Consider the following 19,721-nt stretch of genomic DNA (forward strand, 5'->3'; position numbering starts at 1 on the left):
CGATCAGCCTCCTTCCTGCTAATCAAGGTAATTGGCTGGATAATTGGAAAGCGTTGTTTCGTGTGACGCGCTTCACGGTGAACTTTTTTATGTGAAGGAAATGCGGGCGAGCTTTGCTCGGTGATCCCTCATCAACTGGCAAATTGACTCTGCAAGGTGCTTTTTTTTTTCTTTTTTTTTTAATCAGATCATCTGCCTCACACGGTGAACAAGTGGTCAGAGCTCAGCGCTGCTGCTGGGAACCATTACCGAACTGGAAATCACTCCAAACAACAGGATCGAGTCCTGCCGTCGTGGCGTTAGGAGGCGGCGCCACATGCCTGCCTCAGGAGGACTTCCTTGATGCAATCAGCCAGGCCCGTCTTTTTTTATTTTTATTTTTTTTTTACCACTCTGTGTCATGTGATCGACGGAGTTCGATTGTCCTACTTTACATTGTGTGTGTAACTGGGTCTGAACGGGGAGGAACCGGACTGATTTGGATTCGTTATACTTGCATTTGAATGAGAGCTGCTTGTCGAGCTGTGCTGCACACTGAGCTCCTTTAAATCAAGGATTTAATAAATCAAACCCGTTTACTTAGTTACTTCGATCTATAAGAGGAGGAATAAGGTTGATGACATTTGACAAAGTGCTTTTACTTTATAAATGGCTGCTGTAGCATGATTTTATAGTGTAAAGCACTTTGAACTGCTTTATTGCTGAAATGTATTTTCATACATGCTAAACAGATGTTATCAACTGGGAAAAAATAATCTGTGTCAGATATCAGTGTGATAAATTCTCCTTCCTGTTTCAGGCTTACTGGCTGCATCTAGACCCAAATTCTGCTTGACCTGTGGAATCAACTAGCCACTTAAATAGAACCTTCTTGACAACATGAAGTAGGCCAGAAAAGCTGGCAAGTGGCGCTACATCCCGCCTCAAACCATGAATTCAGATCAGAAAACATGCAGGAGAATCTCCAGCTGTCAGTTTGTGACTTCCGTCCAGTTAAGATGTTGCGACCCTAAACATGCATTTGAATGAACGAGTTACGACAACATTGAATTTATTAAACATGCCACAGAAGCCCGACCAGGACCCCGAACATCAAGCAAATCATTCTGGCCCGGCTGCATTTCTGTCTGATCTCTATTCCTACATCAGTTCTTGGTGTTTTCTGGGTGGGAGATTCTGTTCTGTCTTCTCAAACCTCAGAGCCACGTTCTGTTTACGCTGCATGTTCCTTCCTGTTAAAAGGGAGTTTTTCCTCTTTGCTGCTGCTACATATGGAGTATCAAGTCATCGACTCAATGCAAGCAATTGTCTACGTCCAGGAGTGAATGCTGCAAGTCGACGCCCTGCTGGGTTTTTCCACTAATTTGAATAATGAACTGAGCTAAAAGCGCCGTTTGATAACCGAGATCAATTGTGCGAATGAATTAAAATAACTTTCGTGAAGAGCCTTGAGAAGAGATTTGTTGTGAATTGGAATGAAATGAATGATTGTTCATTTAGGTGCAGGAGCTGAAAAAAAGACTGGAAACTCTCAAGCAAATGATATGGAAAGGATTTTATACAACAAAAAAACCTTTCCAGATCACACAATTAATTCTCGCATGGAGGATCTTGAGCATAAGGCAGCGCGGCCTCTTCAGGTTTCTCTTTTCAAACTGATGTGAGAAATAAACAGTTGTTTTGAACACAACTGTATCAATGCTACTTCATTTGTCCCGGTAGATGAACATACACTAGGCCTTGGGATGTTCTTTGTACGCCTGCGTTGGCTTTTAGGTTTCTTCAGTGGAACTTGTGACTGTAGAAATATGCCAGTTATGGCAGCATTTATGTGGAAAAGATGCAGATTGGAAGAAGTGAGTGTGATTTTATTTCTTTTTTGTTCTCGGCACCCTGAAAATGTACAAACCATTAAAGAAACATTCAAGCACACCGGCCTACATTTTGAACTGATTTGGACTAAGCTGACCCAATCATGTGAAGATGCAGATTCATGAATATTCTAGTAGACAGATGAAAATTTCAGAGGATGAACTAAGAAGGTTCTTCCCTCGCTGTGTGAACGCAGGGAGCGGTGATGAGCTTTGATGCCGTTTAACGCCGGAGCTTCATTTCCCTGCAAGTCAAACAAGAACGGAGCCAGGTCACGGAAAACCAGTATCATTTTAATAATTACACATATTTACAAGGATGTGGTGAAGCAACGGTAAGCAGATTGACCCAGCGTTATATTTAATAAAAATCGTGGTCTTGTTTCATTCATTTTTCAGTCATTCTTTAAAGTGTTCTGACGTTTGGATTCAAGGACGCTCAGTTCATCCATTGGTCCCTCAGAAAACATGTCATCTGATGTACAAAAAGCTCAACGAAATCGTTTAGAACATGCAGCGACACAGGAGGAGTTTATCGGGGAGGCTTCCTCTGGTCTCCATCAGCATGTCGGTGGAAACCGAAGCACTTCGTTACCCATCCGATCCCACCCTGCAGATTATTAAGATTCAGAGTCAAGGTGAGCTAATTAATCCTATTATGTCGTTATCAAATTAGCACAGGTCACAGTTCATCTCGTAATTCCCGGCCCACAGAGAGCCCCCCCGGAGGAGATCGACCTCCATCCTCAGAGCTGATATTCACAGATCATTACGGGGTTCCTGAACACAACAGTTCTGCTCCAGGAGAAGTCGGGTAAAAGAAGATGGAAGAACCTGGGTGTTTAAAAAAAAAAAAAAGAAACTCAAACTTAAATCTCCAACTCAGTAGATCATGTATAAAAATGGACGAGATGCATTAGCCACGCCAGCTGTTTTTCTTCGACAGAAGAATCATTCATTCTCCGTCTCAGGACAGCAGTCTGTGCTTTTTATGTTCGACGGAAATATATGCAACGCGAGGGAAACAAACATCTGAACCTGAAAATGTGACATATTGTCAATGTTGTGATTCCGGCTCAAAGCTCCTGTTTCCAGAAACGTCAGCTGTGAGAGAGGCAGGACCAGCTAGAACCCGGACTACCTTCAAACTGCAAAGCGTGCGCCGCCGCTGAGCTGCAGGAGGCGGCTGGGCTCTGGACCATGAGGAAGGCTCGGTGTAGAACCGACACACGTCTTCCAGCAGCAGCACCACCGTCCAACTGGATCACTGATGCGATCCCTGCTTTAAACCTTCTGAGCGTTAGACTCAGGCAGAAGGTCCTTCACAAAAAACCAAGGGCCTGATGCACAGACTGGTGCATTTACATCACACAGGAATCAAACGTTGAAGAGACAGCTCAGGCAATTGATCCAACCAAACTGGACCTTGGTTTACCTTCCCAAATCCTCTCCTCTCTCTAGTGTCCAGCGGAACGCCACGTAGTTATCCGTTTTGTCTTCCTCCTGACTCCGCACACAGCCAGTGGAGTTAGAGGTCCGATCTTGAGAAAAGTGTGAAAAGGTTTAGGTCACAGAGCAGAGTGAGGCTGATCTAGGAATACGGTCTCAATGTTCAGGAATGCTGACTTTGTTCATTCAGGGCTCAACGGGTTCTAAGCTTCGCGGATCAGCTCGGGTCCAGATGCAGACGGAGGATATCGACTCTGTAACTGAACACAGTGAGCCTGTCTGGAAGTATGACAGGCTCACTGTCACACTTCCAGACGTTTCACTTCTACTTCCACAACCAGTTCTGGTCAGCTTAAGTCATCCGGGTGACAGAACCGGTTGTCTGTAAGGCAGAACCCAGCCAGCCTGCAGGGGAAGCTCAGATCCGGTATCTTGTGATTCTGGTCATGATCCGTCTCTCCTAACAGCGGTGAGAGTCGGGGCAGAGCGTTGAGCTGGGTTTTGGTGGGTTTTGGCTCAGCCTTTCTTCCCCACAACAGATCGGCGCAGCGGCGGCAGCACTGCAGGCTCCACCCATCCGTCTTCTGCTCCATCCTGTCAGAACTCTCTGGTAACAGCTTAGGTCATCGTTCATTTAATTCTACCCAGTTTGGCGAGCGAGACCTGCGATTCCAAACTGTGTCTGGCTGAAGGGACGACACTGATACCAAACAGCCATCAGCTAACACAACAAGGCTAAACCGTCAGACGTTCATCTCTTGAAACCTTCTGCCGGTGCTCTATGGTCCACTGCGGATCCAAAGTCCAGCTATCAGAGGCTCTGAACTGAAACTACATCCAGCAAAGCCGACCTTGGTTCGGAGATGGAGACACATGGCGTCTCGCTGTGGAAGTCAGAACCAGTCGAGTGCGGATGCTTCTGTCCAGCTGCCTGGCAGGAAGTGGGCGTCTGTTCAGACATTAAAGACTCAACGAGCTCTCCCTGTGTCCTGATTCTGCTCCAGCAAACCTACAGACAATCATCGCCGAGAGGTTTTAACACTGAAAACAAGAGGATTGGACTGAGCGGCTGGAGCCGCTGGGCGGAGAAGGTCCAGGAGGAGCAATCAGAGACGGAACTCATTTGATCTTTGAGGCACTTTTTAAATAAAAACTTCTCTCTTGGACAGAGTCCCACGTTTAGTTAGAGACAATCAGAGAAGATAAAAAAAAAAAAGAGAGCGAGAACATTTTGAGGTTGAGAATGAGAATGTGCCAGTCGCATCAACAAAAGGCATCGTCAATTTTGGATTCGTCACCTACATCGTGACACGCAACGACCCAATTCTTCACGTTGTCATTGTACATTCTTGCTCGGTCCGAGGCGCGGCCTCGTCTACGAGACAGAAACACAGAAACGAGGAACAGGCGCACCTAAAGTCATCTGGAGCCCTCGGTCAGAACTCTGGTCCTCATCCTGGGACGGGTCGACACGTCTTCACGATGGCAGGCACAGAATGACACACTTCTGCTCTGAATTTACAAAACCGGTCGTGCTTTGACTCGAGGATGGAAATAAGCTGAGAAAGAAAAGGAGAGGAGAGCAGAAAGGGCAGGGAAACTGTTCCCACGGTTTGTTTTCCACTTACAAAACTACACAGGCAGCAGAGTCTGCTGCTCAACAAAACAACCCAAAAGTCCAGGAGAGGAAACTCTCCCGTCCCCCCGTCCGCGTCGCCTTCATGAAGCGAGTTCATCCTCCTCCTCCTGGCCTTCCACTGTTGGCTTGTGTTGGTTTTATTTTTGGCTAAGACGGCAGCTTGGACAGACAGAAGGTGGGCGACAGAGGAAGCTGCTCTCTCCTTCATACAGACTCCTCTGTGGATAGCAGGAGGGGGTTGATGTATTCAAATCCCTCAAACTCTGACTGGTCTATTCTCTTGATGACGTCCCTGAGGAGGAGAAGGAGAAAAAAAAACCAACAAAAAAAAACCTGTTAGAGTTGTTCCAGTAAAAACAAATCACCTGGCTCTCTTTGGATTTTATTCTGCCAATTTGAACATCAAGACCTGGTGGCCTGCAATTGGAAATATGTCCCGTCTTACAGAAAAAAACACAAACTTGTTTTTATGCCGTGATATAAAAGTTTTACGTATCCCGTTGTAATGCTTTATTGTCGGGATATAAGTAATAAAATGTCATTTCTAAGCTTTCTTGACCTTTAATGTGATATTTGTCCCGAACATTTTTCCTGAAAACTCCAGGCAGAAAATCCAATACGCTGTTGAAGCATTTATGGCGGGCAGCATTCAACTCACCAAAGTGTTAATATTTACTGTTCTACTTTGTAAAAGTTCTCTAAATCAGTCAGATTGGGAGAAGGTCTCAGGTTCAATATCAGGAGATGTTTGATATTTGATCAGATTTAGTTCTGAACTTGGTCTTTTCTCGATCTGACTGTAAGCCTGGACTCACTGCGGAGCAGGAAAATGAAATCAAACTGTACATTTCTAGAACTGCTCATAATTTCATCCACCTTAACAAAACCCTGGTTTGATTAGAAGCGAGTAAGCCCACAGCATGCTGCTGTCACCATGGAGACGGTGTTGGGTGTGTCCTCAAACGTTTTTTTGTTTTGTTATTTAGCCTGTTGTGTTCACACAGAGTCGCTGTCTTTGGTCTCCAGAAACTACCGTTTTTTTTTTTTGTTTTTTTTAAACCGGGTTCTGAATACAAGGTTTCATGTTTCCATGGAGCCATGATGACATCATAGCTCCATGCGCCTCGCTCTCTCAAACATCGCTAGGGCCTGCCACGATAATCAATAAATCAATTAATCGCATGATAAATTAAAACAAACTCAATCATTTTGATTTATCGTTAATCTTTTTTTTTTTTTTTTTTACCAAAAACTGGATGATAAAAGTCTTAAGTTTGGCAGTTTGGTGTCATCTAGCGCTTTTATTGAAGGACAATTTTGTTTGCAAAGACTTCAAAGTTAATTTTATTTGTTGTTTTATTTATTTTGGATATTCAAAATGTCTTCCAGTTCCAGTGTCAAACTGTTCATTAGAATTTAAAGTTCACTGATCTTTTAGAATGTGTTCTTGTATTATTATTATGCCATTACCATCACAATACCTAAAAATGGTCTCACAACAACAACGTCATCGTTTATCGCAATAACTCCTGGGACAATTTATCGTCCAGCAAAATTTGTCATGGTGACAAGCCTAGAGTCGTCCTGTGTCTTTTGTGTGGATCTCTGGCGCCACCGATTGGCCCGGCGTGTCTCTAACGCTCCAACCTTGAAGGAGACATTTCTTACTTGTTGTTTATTACTTTTATCCCAGCAGCTTATTGACTCTACGTCATCATAATGGGGAGTTTCCCTCATTGCTGCTCATCCCGTCAGGACTGTAGACAGATCTTCGTTTCACTGTTACAAACTGCATTCCCATTCGGGATTCCCCGAACCAAAGGAGAAGCCAAACTGGTTTGAAATCGACAGCCAGGACTTCACAATGGCGCTTGATTTGCGGCGCAGGTGTTAACGGGACAAGCCGCTCGTCTTTGTTGTCTCTCGGCACCTGTGTGCGGTCCGAGCCTGTACCTGCTCTGCTGCGCCTGAATGGGGCCCGTTCTTTCGGCTCGCTGCGGAACAAAAGCCACGCGTTTCCTCCTCGGGCAGCAAAACAAAAAGCAATCATTTGTTTTGTTTTGTCTTCTTGTTTATTTTTCTGAGAAAATTTCTGCTAACAACAAAAGGACAATGGAAAAGGTAAATGAAGTGGGACCCCCATGCAGAGAGAGTGAGGAAGTAGCAGAGTAAAAATAAATGGACTCCCTTAGCAACGCTGCTGCTTTCTTCTTCTGTAGCAACAGGGTGTTTACTCATCTGGGGGTCGAAAGAGAGACCAAACCCAAAAAGGAGGCCTCCTGCTAGAAAGGCTGGGAGGCTTTCTCCCTGCAGACTCTGAGCGGGTCTGCAGGGACCCCTTGGGCTTTGAAGTTAAAACAAAAGGTGCGCTGAGTGGTCCACCAGGTGGGTGGGAGTCTCCCGTTAAGGGCCACCAGCGGCGTCCAACAGGTTGCCCGTCCCACCCACACGGAGCACCGGGACAAGGGAATAAAACACTACAGTGTCTTTCCTCGAGTGTGCCGAGCGGAATATTGATGAAGCAAATATTTTTCTTCCGTCTGATCTCGTGTGAAGTGCCGCGAGCGTAGGAGGAGGTCAACCAGCGAGACAACAATTGGGATTTGGAACACGGAGGACTTTCTGAAAGGCGGAGAGAAGGAGCAACAGAGAGGGACACACAGCGGAGAGGAGACGCTCTGGGAGGGGACCAAAACAAATATTCTTCTCTTCCGGGCCAGGAGGAGCTGAAAGCATTACCAGATGCAGAGAGAGGAGCGCGCTGAGGGAGGAGGAGGACCAGGGAGGCTGGACGCCACTCAAACCAACACGGTACGACGTGAACTCAGAGTGACCGCGGGACAGACTGTGGCACGGAGGCGAGCACAATCACGAGTCTTAGTTCTACCAAAAACTACCAGAAGATTCGCTTCCTAGAGTCGCAAAACGGCTCATTTGAGATGGTTTTATTTAAGATGTTAACAACAAAGGCCATGTCTAATAAAGAAAAGGTCAGATTTTATGGTTTAGACTATTCTCTGGATCTTTACTAATGATGGGAAGACAGACGTTTTTCCTGCCACGATGTTAACACCTCATTACAAAAAACGACCTCTGCAGGATTTTTCCCCAGGGAGAAAAGAATCCACAGTACTTCCACATGTTGGACTTTTCACTGCATCCGCCTGTGTTCTCTCAGTGACGAGGGATTGCTGAGTCAAAGTGAAACAGAGTGATGCAGGGGAACAGTTTTTAATGGTCCTGAACAGAAGGAACAGTTCAACCCGGTTAGGAACAGTCGGGAATGGTTTGGGACGGTTTGGGACAACAGTAATGGTTCAGAACGGTTCAGACCAGTCGAGAACAGCTGAACAGGTTCAGAACAGTTTGGAACAATTCAGAACGGCTCATAATGGTTCGGAAAGGTTTCGAATGGCTGGGAACAGTTCAGAATGGTTTGTACTGGTTCAGAACGGTTCGGAGCGATTCGGAACAGTTCAGAACCCCGTAGTACCCGTCAGGAGGACAGCGGGGCCAGCCTGCTCTCTAAAACATGGACTGCAGCTCGTTTCGACGGGAAGACAAATTAATCTATCAGCACAAATCATTCAGATTGAGGCCTAGACTTTTACTAGGCCACTGCAGCACGGGTTTTAATTTTGTCCAATCTAGTGTAGATTTGCTGGGGGCGGAGGGGGGTGGACTCTAACACCCAGCCAGCTATCTGAGGCCTGTAGAGTCTGATCTAGTTTCTCTGAGCACTGCCTGTTCTCAACCTGCTGTTAAAATATCACCTCATAAGTTTTCCTTCTAAAGAACTGTGTTCATTGAATAAACCTCCTCTGGTTGATGGCAGCAACAGTTGTTTCTTTAGGATCACTGCTCACGCGTCTCCTACTTGACATTGTGTTCACACACGCCCGCACACACAGAGCGTACTGCTGCTCCAGAGCAGCAAACTGCCCACATCCCTGCTGTTGCTCAGGCCTTCTCACTCGCTGATGATTCAGCAAGAAAATCAATTCCATATTATTAGCAGCAAGTGCTCTCTGCTTTCTCTCTTACCTCTGTGGAAGCAGTAAAGGTGACCCATCGGCAGTAATGGATCAATATATTACAAAAGGCAGCAGTTTCTCAAATGCTCCAATCATTAGACTTCACGTTGTTTGTTGGATTCAGATCATAAAAGCCAGCAATAAGCTCAGACATGGATCAGCATTGGGTTATGCAATCTGAGAACGACATCCAAGAGGAACAGTAGGAGATTTACTGCCACCCCCAGCCGTACATATGGATCCGTCAGGAAACCCAGAGGAACATTCCTGCTGATGAAACCTTCGACTAGAGTTGGCCAACCTGAACATGTTGACCAACTCCTGGACTGCGGAGCAAAACTTTTCACAGACGAGTTCCTGTTGATCGTAAAACGGTATGAACACAACAGGCTCCTAAAGACTCTGCTGGGACTTCTTGAGGTGAGAACAGACTGTAACATGCTGCAAAATGAGAAGAATGGATGGATGGGAGGAGGGGGGTAACTGGGTAGACTGGTCATCAGTGAGCAGTGATGACCCTCACTACAGCTGGTTGTCACACACACCACCTGGACCAGGGACAGAGGACACAAAATGTGCTTCCCTGGGCAGTAGCTGAGACAGCCATTTTCTCCCAGACAGAGCTGGCACAAAGACCCCACCGCCACCTCCCCCACCCCCAGCAATGCAGGAGTGGGCCCCCAGCAATCCTGGCTTTTAATGTAGCAATGTAAATCTCTAACATGGAGGGCTTACACTCCTCTCTCCCCACACAGCTTTCACGTTTCTTTCTTCTCGTGCCAAGCCCGTCATGAGTGGGAGCGAGAGGAGACTGAAGTGCTTTTTGCATCACCCCCTCCTAGCGGGAGTGGGCGATGCCAGCCCCTCTCCTTGGTAACAGAGGGAAGAGAAAGGGAAGGGGAGACAAAGTGCGAGACGCAGGCAAAGATGCGTGGGTCTTTCTTTTATTTTCTCCTTTTTTTTGTTGTTAATTTGCCTTTCATACGCAGGAGAGCAGAGAGGGATTCTGGGGGATGTGAGGAGCGGAGCTCATGTGACTCCATCAAACAGCCTCCACCTGAAACGGTGCTGCAAGCCACCTTGTCCTGCACCGTCTTCTGATGCGTTGTTTGAGGCCGAGCTAATGTCTCCACTCCTGAACCAACAGGCGCCCCACACCCACAAACCCACAGGTCTGTGACAGACTCTCCTCCTCATCACACCCTGTCACAACGAAGGGCGGAGCTTCGGCGCCACCCCGCTGCAGCTTTTTTAATGAGCTCTGAAGTCTGACAAGCAAAGCGGCACCTTCAGACTGAAGGAGTCGCGGCGTGACATTAGTTCAGTGCCACCTCGCAGGACCGGAGGAAGTTCATGTTGCTCCAGCTGAAGGGGAATATAATGAGGATCCAGGACGGGCGGGTGGTGGCAGCACGGCAGGGGGCGATTTTACAGGTCACATATCTGAGCCGTGATATTCATATCTCAAATATGATGCTGCGAGACTTAAACAGACCTAAATACTGAAACTGAAAATAATCTGGCATCAATCTGCACACCTATTGTTTTCCTATGAAGAGAAGACAAACAGCAGAAATCGGCAATAATCTGATCAGCCTACAGACTGCTGCAGAGTCCTCCTCTCCTTGGTAATAGCAGACTTTCAGTTAGCGCTAGGGTTTACTCGATTCAAAATACTTTACTGGATCAAAAGAGTCATGGTTTAAAGACTCATTGTAGATGGCGATGTTAACCCAGGACTTCTTATTTTTTCCTGTAGAAAGCACGCCTGGCTCAGTCTGACGATGAAGGGTCTGCTCTGTGCTCATCCCGTGTGTGGTGACACATGGCTGTGCTCACGTTTCTCCCCGCTGTCGCCGTGTGCATGCTCAGGAGGACAGACTTAGAAAACTAACATACATCTGGATCTGGATGTCTTTGTCTAGAACTGCATCAGATTTGACTGTAGAATTCATTCTCAATTTCAATCATATGAATTTAATTAGCTTCAAGTTGGATCCATTTTTTTTTTACAAGGCCTCAACATGTTCATTGTGAATCAACACTCTAAACAGTAGATGAGTAATAAAACGCTCAAAGAGCAACCGATATGAGATGATGATTAAGTTCAGACACGTTTGATTAGTCTGAGTGCAGCGCATGCGTTGTTGATGCTGTTTCTTCCATCCTGCTCTGCAGTTCTTCTCCAGCTCCATTAGGTTGGATGGAGGAAGGCGTCAGTCAGCCAAGTTCACTCCTCTCCAGAGATGTTCAGTCAGATTTCAGTCTGGGCTCCGCCTGCTTCATTTCAGCCATGCATCTTGGGGTTGTTGTCCCGACCCGTTGTCTCAGACTGAGGTCAGAATGCTGCAGCAGGTTTTCGTTCTGGGTGTCTCTGCTGCATTGTTGCGTTCATTTTCCTCTCTGTCCTGGCTAGTCTGCCACTTCCCCAGCATGATTCTAACACCACCATGCCTCACTGTAGGGATGGTAATGAACTGGAGATGAGCTCTACCTGGTTTCCTTTGCACCAAAGAGCTCAGCCTTTGCCTTATCAGACCAGAGCATCCTGTTCCTCCTGGTCAGAGTCCTTCAGGCACCTTTAGGTAAACTCCAGATTTCTGCCTCAAGACGATGCATTCTCAAAGTTCTACAGACTGCTCCTACGATTTAATGTTCAGTGTTTGACCTCTGACTTGCTGTCACCTTACAAAGACAGGTGTATGCCTTTCTAAATCAAGTCCAATCAGCTGAATTTCAGTGGAAACAGCACAAAGTGAAGCTTCATGGCAAAGGGTGTGAATACTTACCTAATTGATCTACTCATTTTAATCTCAAAAACTTTTTCCACATTGTCATAATGGGGTATTTGTGTCTAGAATCCTGAGGAAAGAGTTTGATTGGAAACCTTTTTTGAATAAGGCTGGAGCATAAAACGTGGAAAAAGGGAAGTGCTGTGAATACTTTCCAAATGACCCGCATCCGAGAGTTTGAACTAACGATGTTAAATGCACTTGCAGTCTCGTTAAAAAACGGAACTGGCCCTTTAGTTTTGTGTTGCTAGGAAGGTCACGTTTGGGGCCGTCGGACTCTTAGCCCGCAGACGCGACCTGGATGGTAGCTGGATGCAACATGTGTTTACCCCATACTGAGCTTCACTGAATTTAAAAAGTCAAATGGCCACAGCTGAGAGAAATTAGCAGCTAAACAGTTTTCTGGATCGTCAAGAATTTCAAGGCGAAGTTCAGCTGGATTGGAGATCTGGAGAAAGCAAAGGGGGGAGAGCCACAAGGGGTCCTGGTTTGTTGCCGACAGCAACGCACACAGAGCCAGCCCAAGGCGTGGAGATTCTTCTCATCCCACTTCTACCCAACAACCACGAATAGAGGGATGAAAACATCCACCTAGTGCAACTTGGTCCAGCAACCCAGAAGCGATGTGGCGATGATCTGCTGATGTTTCTCAGAACCTCGAGCAGAAAATCAGAACAGAGACAAATTGGAAACGAGGCCAGAAAGTCCTGTTGGTAAGAACCTGGTGGAGCACCAGGAGGCAGAAGACTGGGATCAGCTCTGAGATAAGAACAAGTCCAAGAGTCAAAAACCTCAACAGGTTCTAGAACCGCTGCAGTCCAGTTCTTTCTAGATGTTCACAGTCCTACAGAATATGCTTCAACAACACAGAGTTTCATTCCTGTTTAATATTAAACTGTCAAGCCTTATTAAAATGTCCATTTCTTCCAGCTTATGAGAGGACTGTTTTTTAAAGTGTATTATACACAGCGGGTATTGAATTTTCAGTACGTCTGTTTTTGAGCAGCTGCTCTGTTCAGAGATTGATGAAAAAAAAAAAAACAGTCCAATAAATGCTTTGCAGGAGAAGTTTAAATGCTGGAGCCTGAACAATCAATCCTGCATGGATTTATAGAAAAATCTTGTCTAACAAAAGCCTGGTATCTATTGACAGGCCTTATTAAAGGCGTATGGAAGCTGTTTCTAATGGCACGGAGGAAAACAGGCCGAGCTTGTGTCTTCGTGCTGCGTCTGCAGACGATCCCCAGCAGCAGAGCGCGACTCATCTCTGTTGTCGTGCCAGATATCCTCAGCCTCTTTTCTCTCGAAAAGTCAAATCTTAAACAAGAGCTCCTGTCAGGCCCTAAAAGCTCCATGCTGGTGTTAATCAAGACAATGTCCCTGATGGATAAAGACATCAGCCTGGGAACCCCGTGGGGGATGTTTTGCTGTATTTGATGAGAAAGTCCTGTGGGAAGACGGAACAGCATGCAGCGCTGGCGTGAAGGTAGGATGGGGAGGGGCTTCTCCATGTTCACCACGGATGGAGGGAACAATTTCCCCCCTACCACCACCTCCCGTTAAGCCCCCTCCTTCTCCCTCCCAGACTCACTGTATGTATGCTGTCGTTAACAGAAGGTATTTATCATCTTTATTCATGTCTAAAGGGGTAAGTTTTACCCGACAAGAACACTGTGACATGTCCAGATGATGTGCTGCAGCAATACGTGTTGCTATGGTAACAATGATGTGGAATTTTACAGTGAGACCTGAATAAATGTGGATTCCATCCATCCATCCATCCATCCATCCATCCATCCATCCATCCATCCATCCATCCATCCATCCATCCATCCATCCATCCATCCATCAAAACTGACCACTAAACCAGATTGAGCTGCTCAATTTGTTTCTTAGAAAACAGTTGGTAAAAGAAAATGCTCTGGTGGGATTCCAGAACATGAGCCTACCGGTTTAACTGAGGAGAATTGTCCAGGATGAGTTAGTGGAAGATGGCGTCTCTGATCTACCACCAGTGTTGTCTTGCCTTGTGTTCGAATGAGAATGTTCCTGAAGGAGCTACTGCCTCCATCAATCCTTTACTTTGCCCTTTTTTAGAAGAAACCTCTGGATTGGTGCTCCTGTGTTTTTAAAGTTTGTGCTCAAACCCCAGTGGATATCACGGTATTGTCACATGCACGCTCACCATTGCTGTAAAGTAAACCACTGAATGAAACTGACTGCCCACAGTAGCTGCATGCTGCATGAGGAGGGATTGCTGCGATGTAATTTGAGGTATTTTCTTAGATGGAATTTTTAAAGCAATAACTGCCTCAACTTGACTGCTTATCGAACTAAAACGAAACAGAAACATTTCTAAGTGACTTCATATATGTTTATATCATTGGACTTATTTGATTACATACTTCTGCACATGAACTGCTTCTATCTGCCTTGCAAAGTGCCTTAAGATGCCATTTTTTGTGAATCGGCACCATATAAATAAAGTGAACTGAAGTCTTCCTGGTATCAGTAAATGGTGCTTTGATTGGGAGTGACTGAAAGATGTAAACCGAATAACTTCTTTATGCAGATAAGAGTCAACATCCATCAATCTGTTGCTGTGTGGACCTATTAATCCCCCTCTCGCACACTAATTGTATCTATAGACTATGAAATTATTAAAACAGACATATTATTCTGAATTGTTTCTGCCCCCCCAGCTCTGTTGGTACAGTGTGTGAGCTCTGGCTGAAGCAGAGGAATGAAGCAACTGCTAACCGCCTTCGAATACATTCGAAGCCGCCTGTCAGCTGCTTTATATTGTGAATATATTGACTGACATGCTTAAACAAAATCCATCATTTATTTCAGACAAAAACTGACTTAATTCTCCTTTTAAAAAAAGTCTCCTATCAAACAAGTTGTCCTACTGGGCTGCTATCCAGCCAAACATTCATTCCTTTCTGACAGCTAAAGCAGGAAAATATGTAAAAGAGAGCATTTTGATGAAGAATTTAGTCATATTAAAATTCAGTTATTTAGTTAAAGTGACCAGGAGAAAAATGTATGAAAATAAATGGCCCGAATGGCACAATCAATATGGTAACTGCAGCACTTGACCTTTATTTTTCCAATTGCATTACATACAAGCATGACAAATTAATGCAAAATAGTTCATGAAGGGACAGCGGGTAAAACTGAACTCATTCATTATTTTAGCAGGGGATTTATGAGGATTTTTTCCCCTCTTTACTAAACCTACTTTTTATCTTTACACAGATTATCTTAGTCAGAGAGTAACATCCGTTAGATGACAGATAACATTTCACTGTAACACATTGCAAAGAACAAATACGTAAGGGGAGCAAATACTTTTTCACAACGCTGGACGGCATTAATTAGAACTACAAACACTTCATATGAGCAGAGAAGAAGCAGAGAAGAAACAGTACTCACTCATCGTCTGGTGTTAGCTGCACTGGTTCGTTGGTAAACTGCGTGTCAAAATTTTCCAAGCCGTACTCATCAGAGATTTGAGGTTTGAAGGGCGCCGTCATCTCCTTCTTTTCCAGCTGAAGAAAAACAAACCCATTAACGTGCGTCATCACCGTGTGCCACAACAGTTTTTCTCTTCAGAACTACGGAGCGGAGGCCAAGGAGAGAAGAACAAACAGCCTGTGTCAAAACACAGCTAATGACCATGTTGATTTGTTCTTAATACGCTGTTTGTTTTTGGGCTTCCTCACTTTTTTCCTGTGCTGCCGTTTTTTTAACGTTTTCAGTCGCGTTTCAGAGACTGGCGACGTGTCGGAAGGAGGAGGAAATAGAGGAGCAGATTATCCGTCTCATGTTACACAACATAGTAACAGTTTTAACAAGTATAAATCCCCAAATGTGAGATCTTTATCTGGCTTTGTGTGAGATTTATATTAGCATATAAATCTTACAATTTATAAATTCCCATAAATTCATACTTGGAGACCGTATCAATGGTCCTATATTCATACTTAATAGCTACGAAGGTCTGTCACACTTTTACATTCTCATTAGGAAAAGATATTGTAACCTATATTGTAACCTCTTTCTGTATTTCAATAAGACCAAGTGTTCAGGGAATTATGGGTAAATTTAGTCCCTGTGTCACATTCACACAGTGGACTGAGCTGCTGTTGTTTTCCTTCAGAAAACTACTACAGCAGGTATACCACTGCTGGACAGGATGTGAAGGATTTCTTCCCCCCTTTTTCTACACACTCAATCCTAGTTAATCTTCTTTTTGCATAGTGCTGATATACTGTAGTCGCAGAAATATTTATCCTTCATTTCTCTCATCAGAACTCATTGTGTTTTTTCCCACCTTGGAAGTTTTGTGACAGATTGTCCTGGCCCTCTGCTGATAAAGCAGAGACTCAAAGCCTCTGTGTGATTGTGAACTTCTATTAAAAAAAAAAAGAGAGTGGAAGCGTTACTGTTGCCGCATCTGCGGTGAACACATGTTTTGTGTTTGACCAGAGGAAAGGAAAATACCCTCGCACATGTTAGGTGGTTAAGCAAACGCCGAGCCCAAATATAAATACTGTACTGTTCAGTCCACCCGGTCCTTTCAACACGCTCAGATGTGCTGCAGTGAAAACGGGGGGGATTCTTTTTGCGGCAGTGACGGCAAGAGGATAGAAAAACAACAAAATGCTGAATGTAGAGGCAGCAGAATAATTGAGCTGGAGTGATTCAGCTGGGAGAATTTTTGTCTGCTGTGTTTCCATGGTTTCACATCAGTAACTCACCCTTTTCAATTTGAGGCTGAGGACATTTTCCTAGAACACAAACAGGTACAATGTTTCCTTCTTCATGCGGTTTGTGAGGGTTTGTTAAGTCTTAGCAGGCGGACTAAACCCGACCGGACGACTGAACATTGGTTTTAGCTTATTTTGGTAATGATCGAGTGGGGGGGGTTGTCTTATCTGATCAGTTAATGCGCACTGCACGTTCTTTAAAAAGAAGATTACACATTGATCATATCAAAAAGCACAAAATAATCTTTGTGGTGCTAAATTCAGCAAGTGAATCATGGCTCACTGTTGCAAATAACCATAAAGTCTGTGCACATCACAGCAGAAGGGTGCAACAGATTCAGGTCGTCTGTGCAAACCTCAATTCAACAAGGCCAAAAGCAGAAAGCATAGCTGGATGTTCTTCAAGCCCTGGGGCAACACTTGACAGGAAGTGGTTGGTTAATACATGAACATGGATCGAGTTAAGCTGGGAGCGAACTGCGAGCCAACAGTTACCCCCCGCATCCACAAACAGAACCCAGGACCGAACTAAATACAAGAACTACTAAGTCCTCTGGACACCAGCTCCTCACAGAGGGACCGAAAAACTGCAGACTTGGACACATTAGTCAAAGCACCATGCAGTCTGCACCTGTTCACTGTCGCCACATGCTTGCTCAGTAGGAAGAATGACTTTGTCCAATGGGCTGGGCTTCTTTACAAACATTACTTTGATTACTCTTGTGTTGCATTTAAAATATGATTAGATGGTCTGTGACTCAGTCCTATTTCTCTATATCAGCCTTGTGTAAAGTATGAGCTCCAGTTCAGATCTGGGTCCAGCTGCCACCCAAAAAATTGGACAAAGTATTTTGCACATCTGATCTTACAAAACTTGGTGTTATAAGAATCCAAGCGTCACAGAAGCCACGACTCACTGAAAGAGAAGTGAAAAGGTCAGTCTTTTTGTGATTTCTCTTGTTTGTCCCACTTAGGCCTGTAGTTGAGTGAGAGGCCTGAACACAGCAGCACACTGCAACGCTGCCCATCAACTACAAACCGACGTACAAAGCAAAGGGATTCAGTTGGGAAGCTTTCCCCACACAAACATAATTGGAAATGGTGTAAAAAGAAGTTGATATAGGAGTTCAACATACAGTAAGTATGCCAACAGAGATAGGAGATATTGAATGTTTTTATAACATTCAATGTGTACTTTACTAATAGGGGTTTCCAGAGAAAGTCCTACTAGTTTATGTAAAGCACTTTGAACCGCCTTGTTCCTGAAAATGTGCTACATAAACAACAGCAAAGATCCTCCGGTGAACGAGACAGACTTTCTCTAGCTGCTTGTGCCAAGTCACTTCCAGTTATCCCTTGTTGTGGGATGAGTTAAAGACTTGAGCAAGACTCAGGTCTGTAGGGCACAAGTCTAAGTTAGGTGTGTAATCTTATTTTTGCGACTTAAGTGTGACTCATGTCAGAGTCTAAAGCTTGAGTCACCATCTCTGCTGAATCCTAATATTAACCCCTGGTGCTGATAAAGCTGTTGTTTTGTTTGAACACGATCTGTGCTGTTGAACTGTCACTATACAGAGACTCTGTGCTGCAGATGAAGTCATTCCCACTTCACTGTTACTGACAGCAGTAGTGCAGAGAGACCGACTGTTCTGTCATTAAACGACGGGTGGCAAATAAAGGTAGGGGGCACAAAGGGTTGTCATATTCTACAGCAGGCACAAACAAACAAACATCTCTAGAATGGTATGGAAATAACTTTATAGGTTTATGTTTATTTTAATTATGTTTATTTAATTAAAGGCAACTGAGCAGATGCTTTTTTTGTGTGTGTCTCTCAGCTCCAGGCCAAGTCATCAGAAGGCAGTTTGTACTAGTTAGCACACATGTGGGTTAATGGGTAGCTCTTTCTGATGTAATAAAGTTTTTAATGGGCCGGACTGAAATCAACATCGTCAGCAAGCATAACGTAGTTGGTACCAATGTGCCTCAGATTGTCATCGTCTGGTGGCACAAATGTAATATAATAATCGTAATTATGCTGTCAATTTAATCATCTGAAAAATAATCATTTACATTTATTTTTACCTCAGAATTTGTCGTTTAGTGAGGGTGGATTCCTCCCTCAAAGTCTACCATCCCGTTACACTTCTATGTGGTTATCATGGGTTACATCATGGTGGCCCATGATGGAAAAACTCACTAAATCTGATAAATAGGCCTGAATAGCATTCTAAATTTCATGTAAGTGTTAATTTCTACTAATGCTGACTAACCTTTTTATAACACGAGTGATACCTTCCACCCAGCCCCCATGCGCGTGCACACCCACACACACCCACGCACACACACACCAAAGAACCAGTTAAGATTATAGCACAAATCTGTGACTTCAAATTACAGCTCAGACTCGCCTCTCATAGACGGACATTATGGGTACGTTATATATTTTTTGAATGCATAGAGTCTGTTAAGTATTTCGGTTCTTAACTTGTGTCCCTGATGAAAAAAATATATATATGTAGTATAGGCAAAAAGTGTGGAAATTGTGTATTATTTGGAAGGGGTATCATACCAAACTATTATCTAGACTTGAGGCATGTATCTTTTTTTTGAAGATTATGCCTAGGCTTTGCTACCCTAAGATGGAGCAGAAGATGGTCTGGCCCCTAGACTATAGATATTATAAGTCTTAGGGAAACATTTTTAGTTGTTTTTTTGTTTTTTTTTCATAGTGTTTATTTAAACTACACCAATTTGGTTAAAAACACATTTCTGGTGTAAACAACCAGGAGAAGGTTTTTTTTTTTTAATATTTTTGTATTAAAAGCAAAGTTTGCAGCCACAGTGCACTGTGGGTTGATTCGCCCTGTCGCTAATGAAAGGACTACCTCTGGCACACACAAGGACGCCAGAGGTAGTCCTTTGCCGGTCAAACATGTTTTTAGACTTTATATTGCTTATATTGCATTTTCAGTTGCTCTCCAGCAACTGAAAATGCTGGAGAGTGTTTCCCCAGCATTCATCCAGGTCCAGCTCTGGACACCTTGCACAGAACCCAGCCTAGTTAAGCAGCCGTCTAGCTTCGTCTGATTTTATTTTTCAGATCCTCAGAAAATATTGTAAGTACAACCTGTTTTTGTTCAGGAATGGAGGGCTGAGCA

The 19,721-nt window shown here is 44.3% G+C and overlaps 1 protein-coding gene across 6 annotated transcripts in view; it reads right to left on the reverse strand.

Annotated features, from left to right (window-relative positions):
• Positions 1 to 2,144: 2,144 nt before the first annotated feature.
• prkcz (protein kinase C zeta) overlaps positions 2,145 to 19,721 on the reverse strand; it is a 106,480-nt gene continuing 88,903 nt past the window's right edge. For all 6 annotated transcript variants that reach the window (XM_023348355.1, XM_023348340.1, XM_014473697.2 and 3 more), the window contains 2 exons: positions 15,224 to 15,339; positions 2,145 to 5,251 (listed from right to left, as the gene is read on the reverse strand). In XM_023348355.1, coding sequence (XP_023204123.1) covers positions 5,164 to 5,251; positions 15,224 to 15,339 — 204 coding nt within the window. In that variant the 3' untranslated portion in view covers positions 2,145 to 5,163. The remainder of the gene's footprint in view (positions 5,252 to 15,223; positions 15,340 to 19,721) is intronic.

The sequence above is a fragment of the Xiphophorus maculatus genome, chromosome 1 (assembly GCF_002775205.1).
Source record: "Xiphophorus maculatus strain JP 163 A chromosome 1, X_maculatus-5.0-male, whole genome shotgun sequence".
Lineage (NCBI taxonomy): Eukaryota > Metazoa > Chordata > Actinopteri > Cyprinodontiformes > Poeciliidae > Xiphophorus > Xiphophorus maculatus.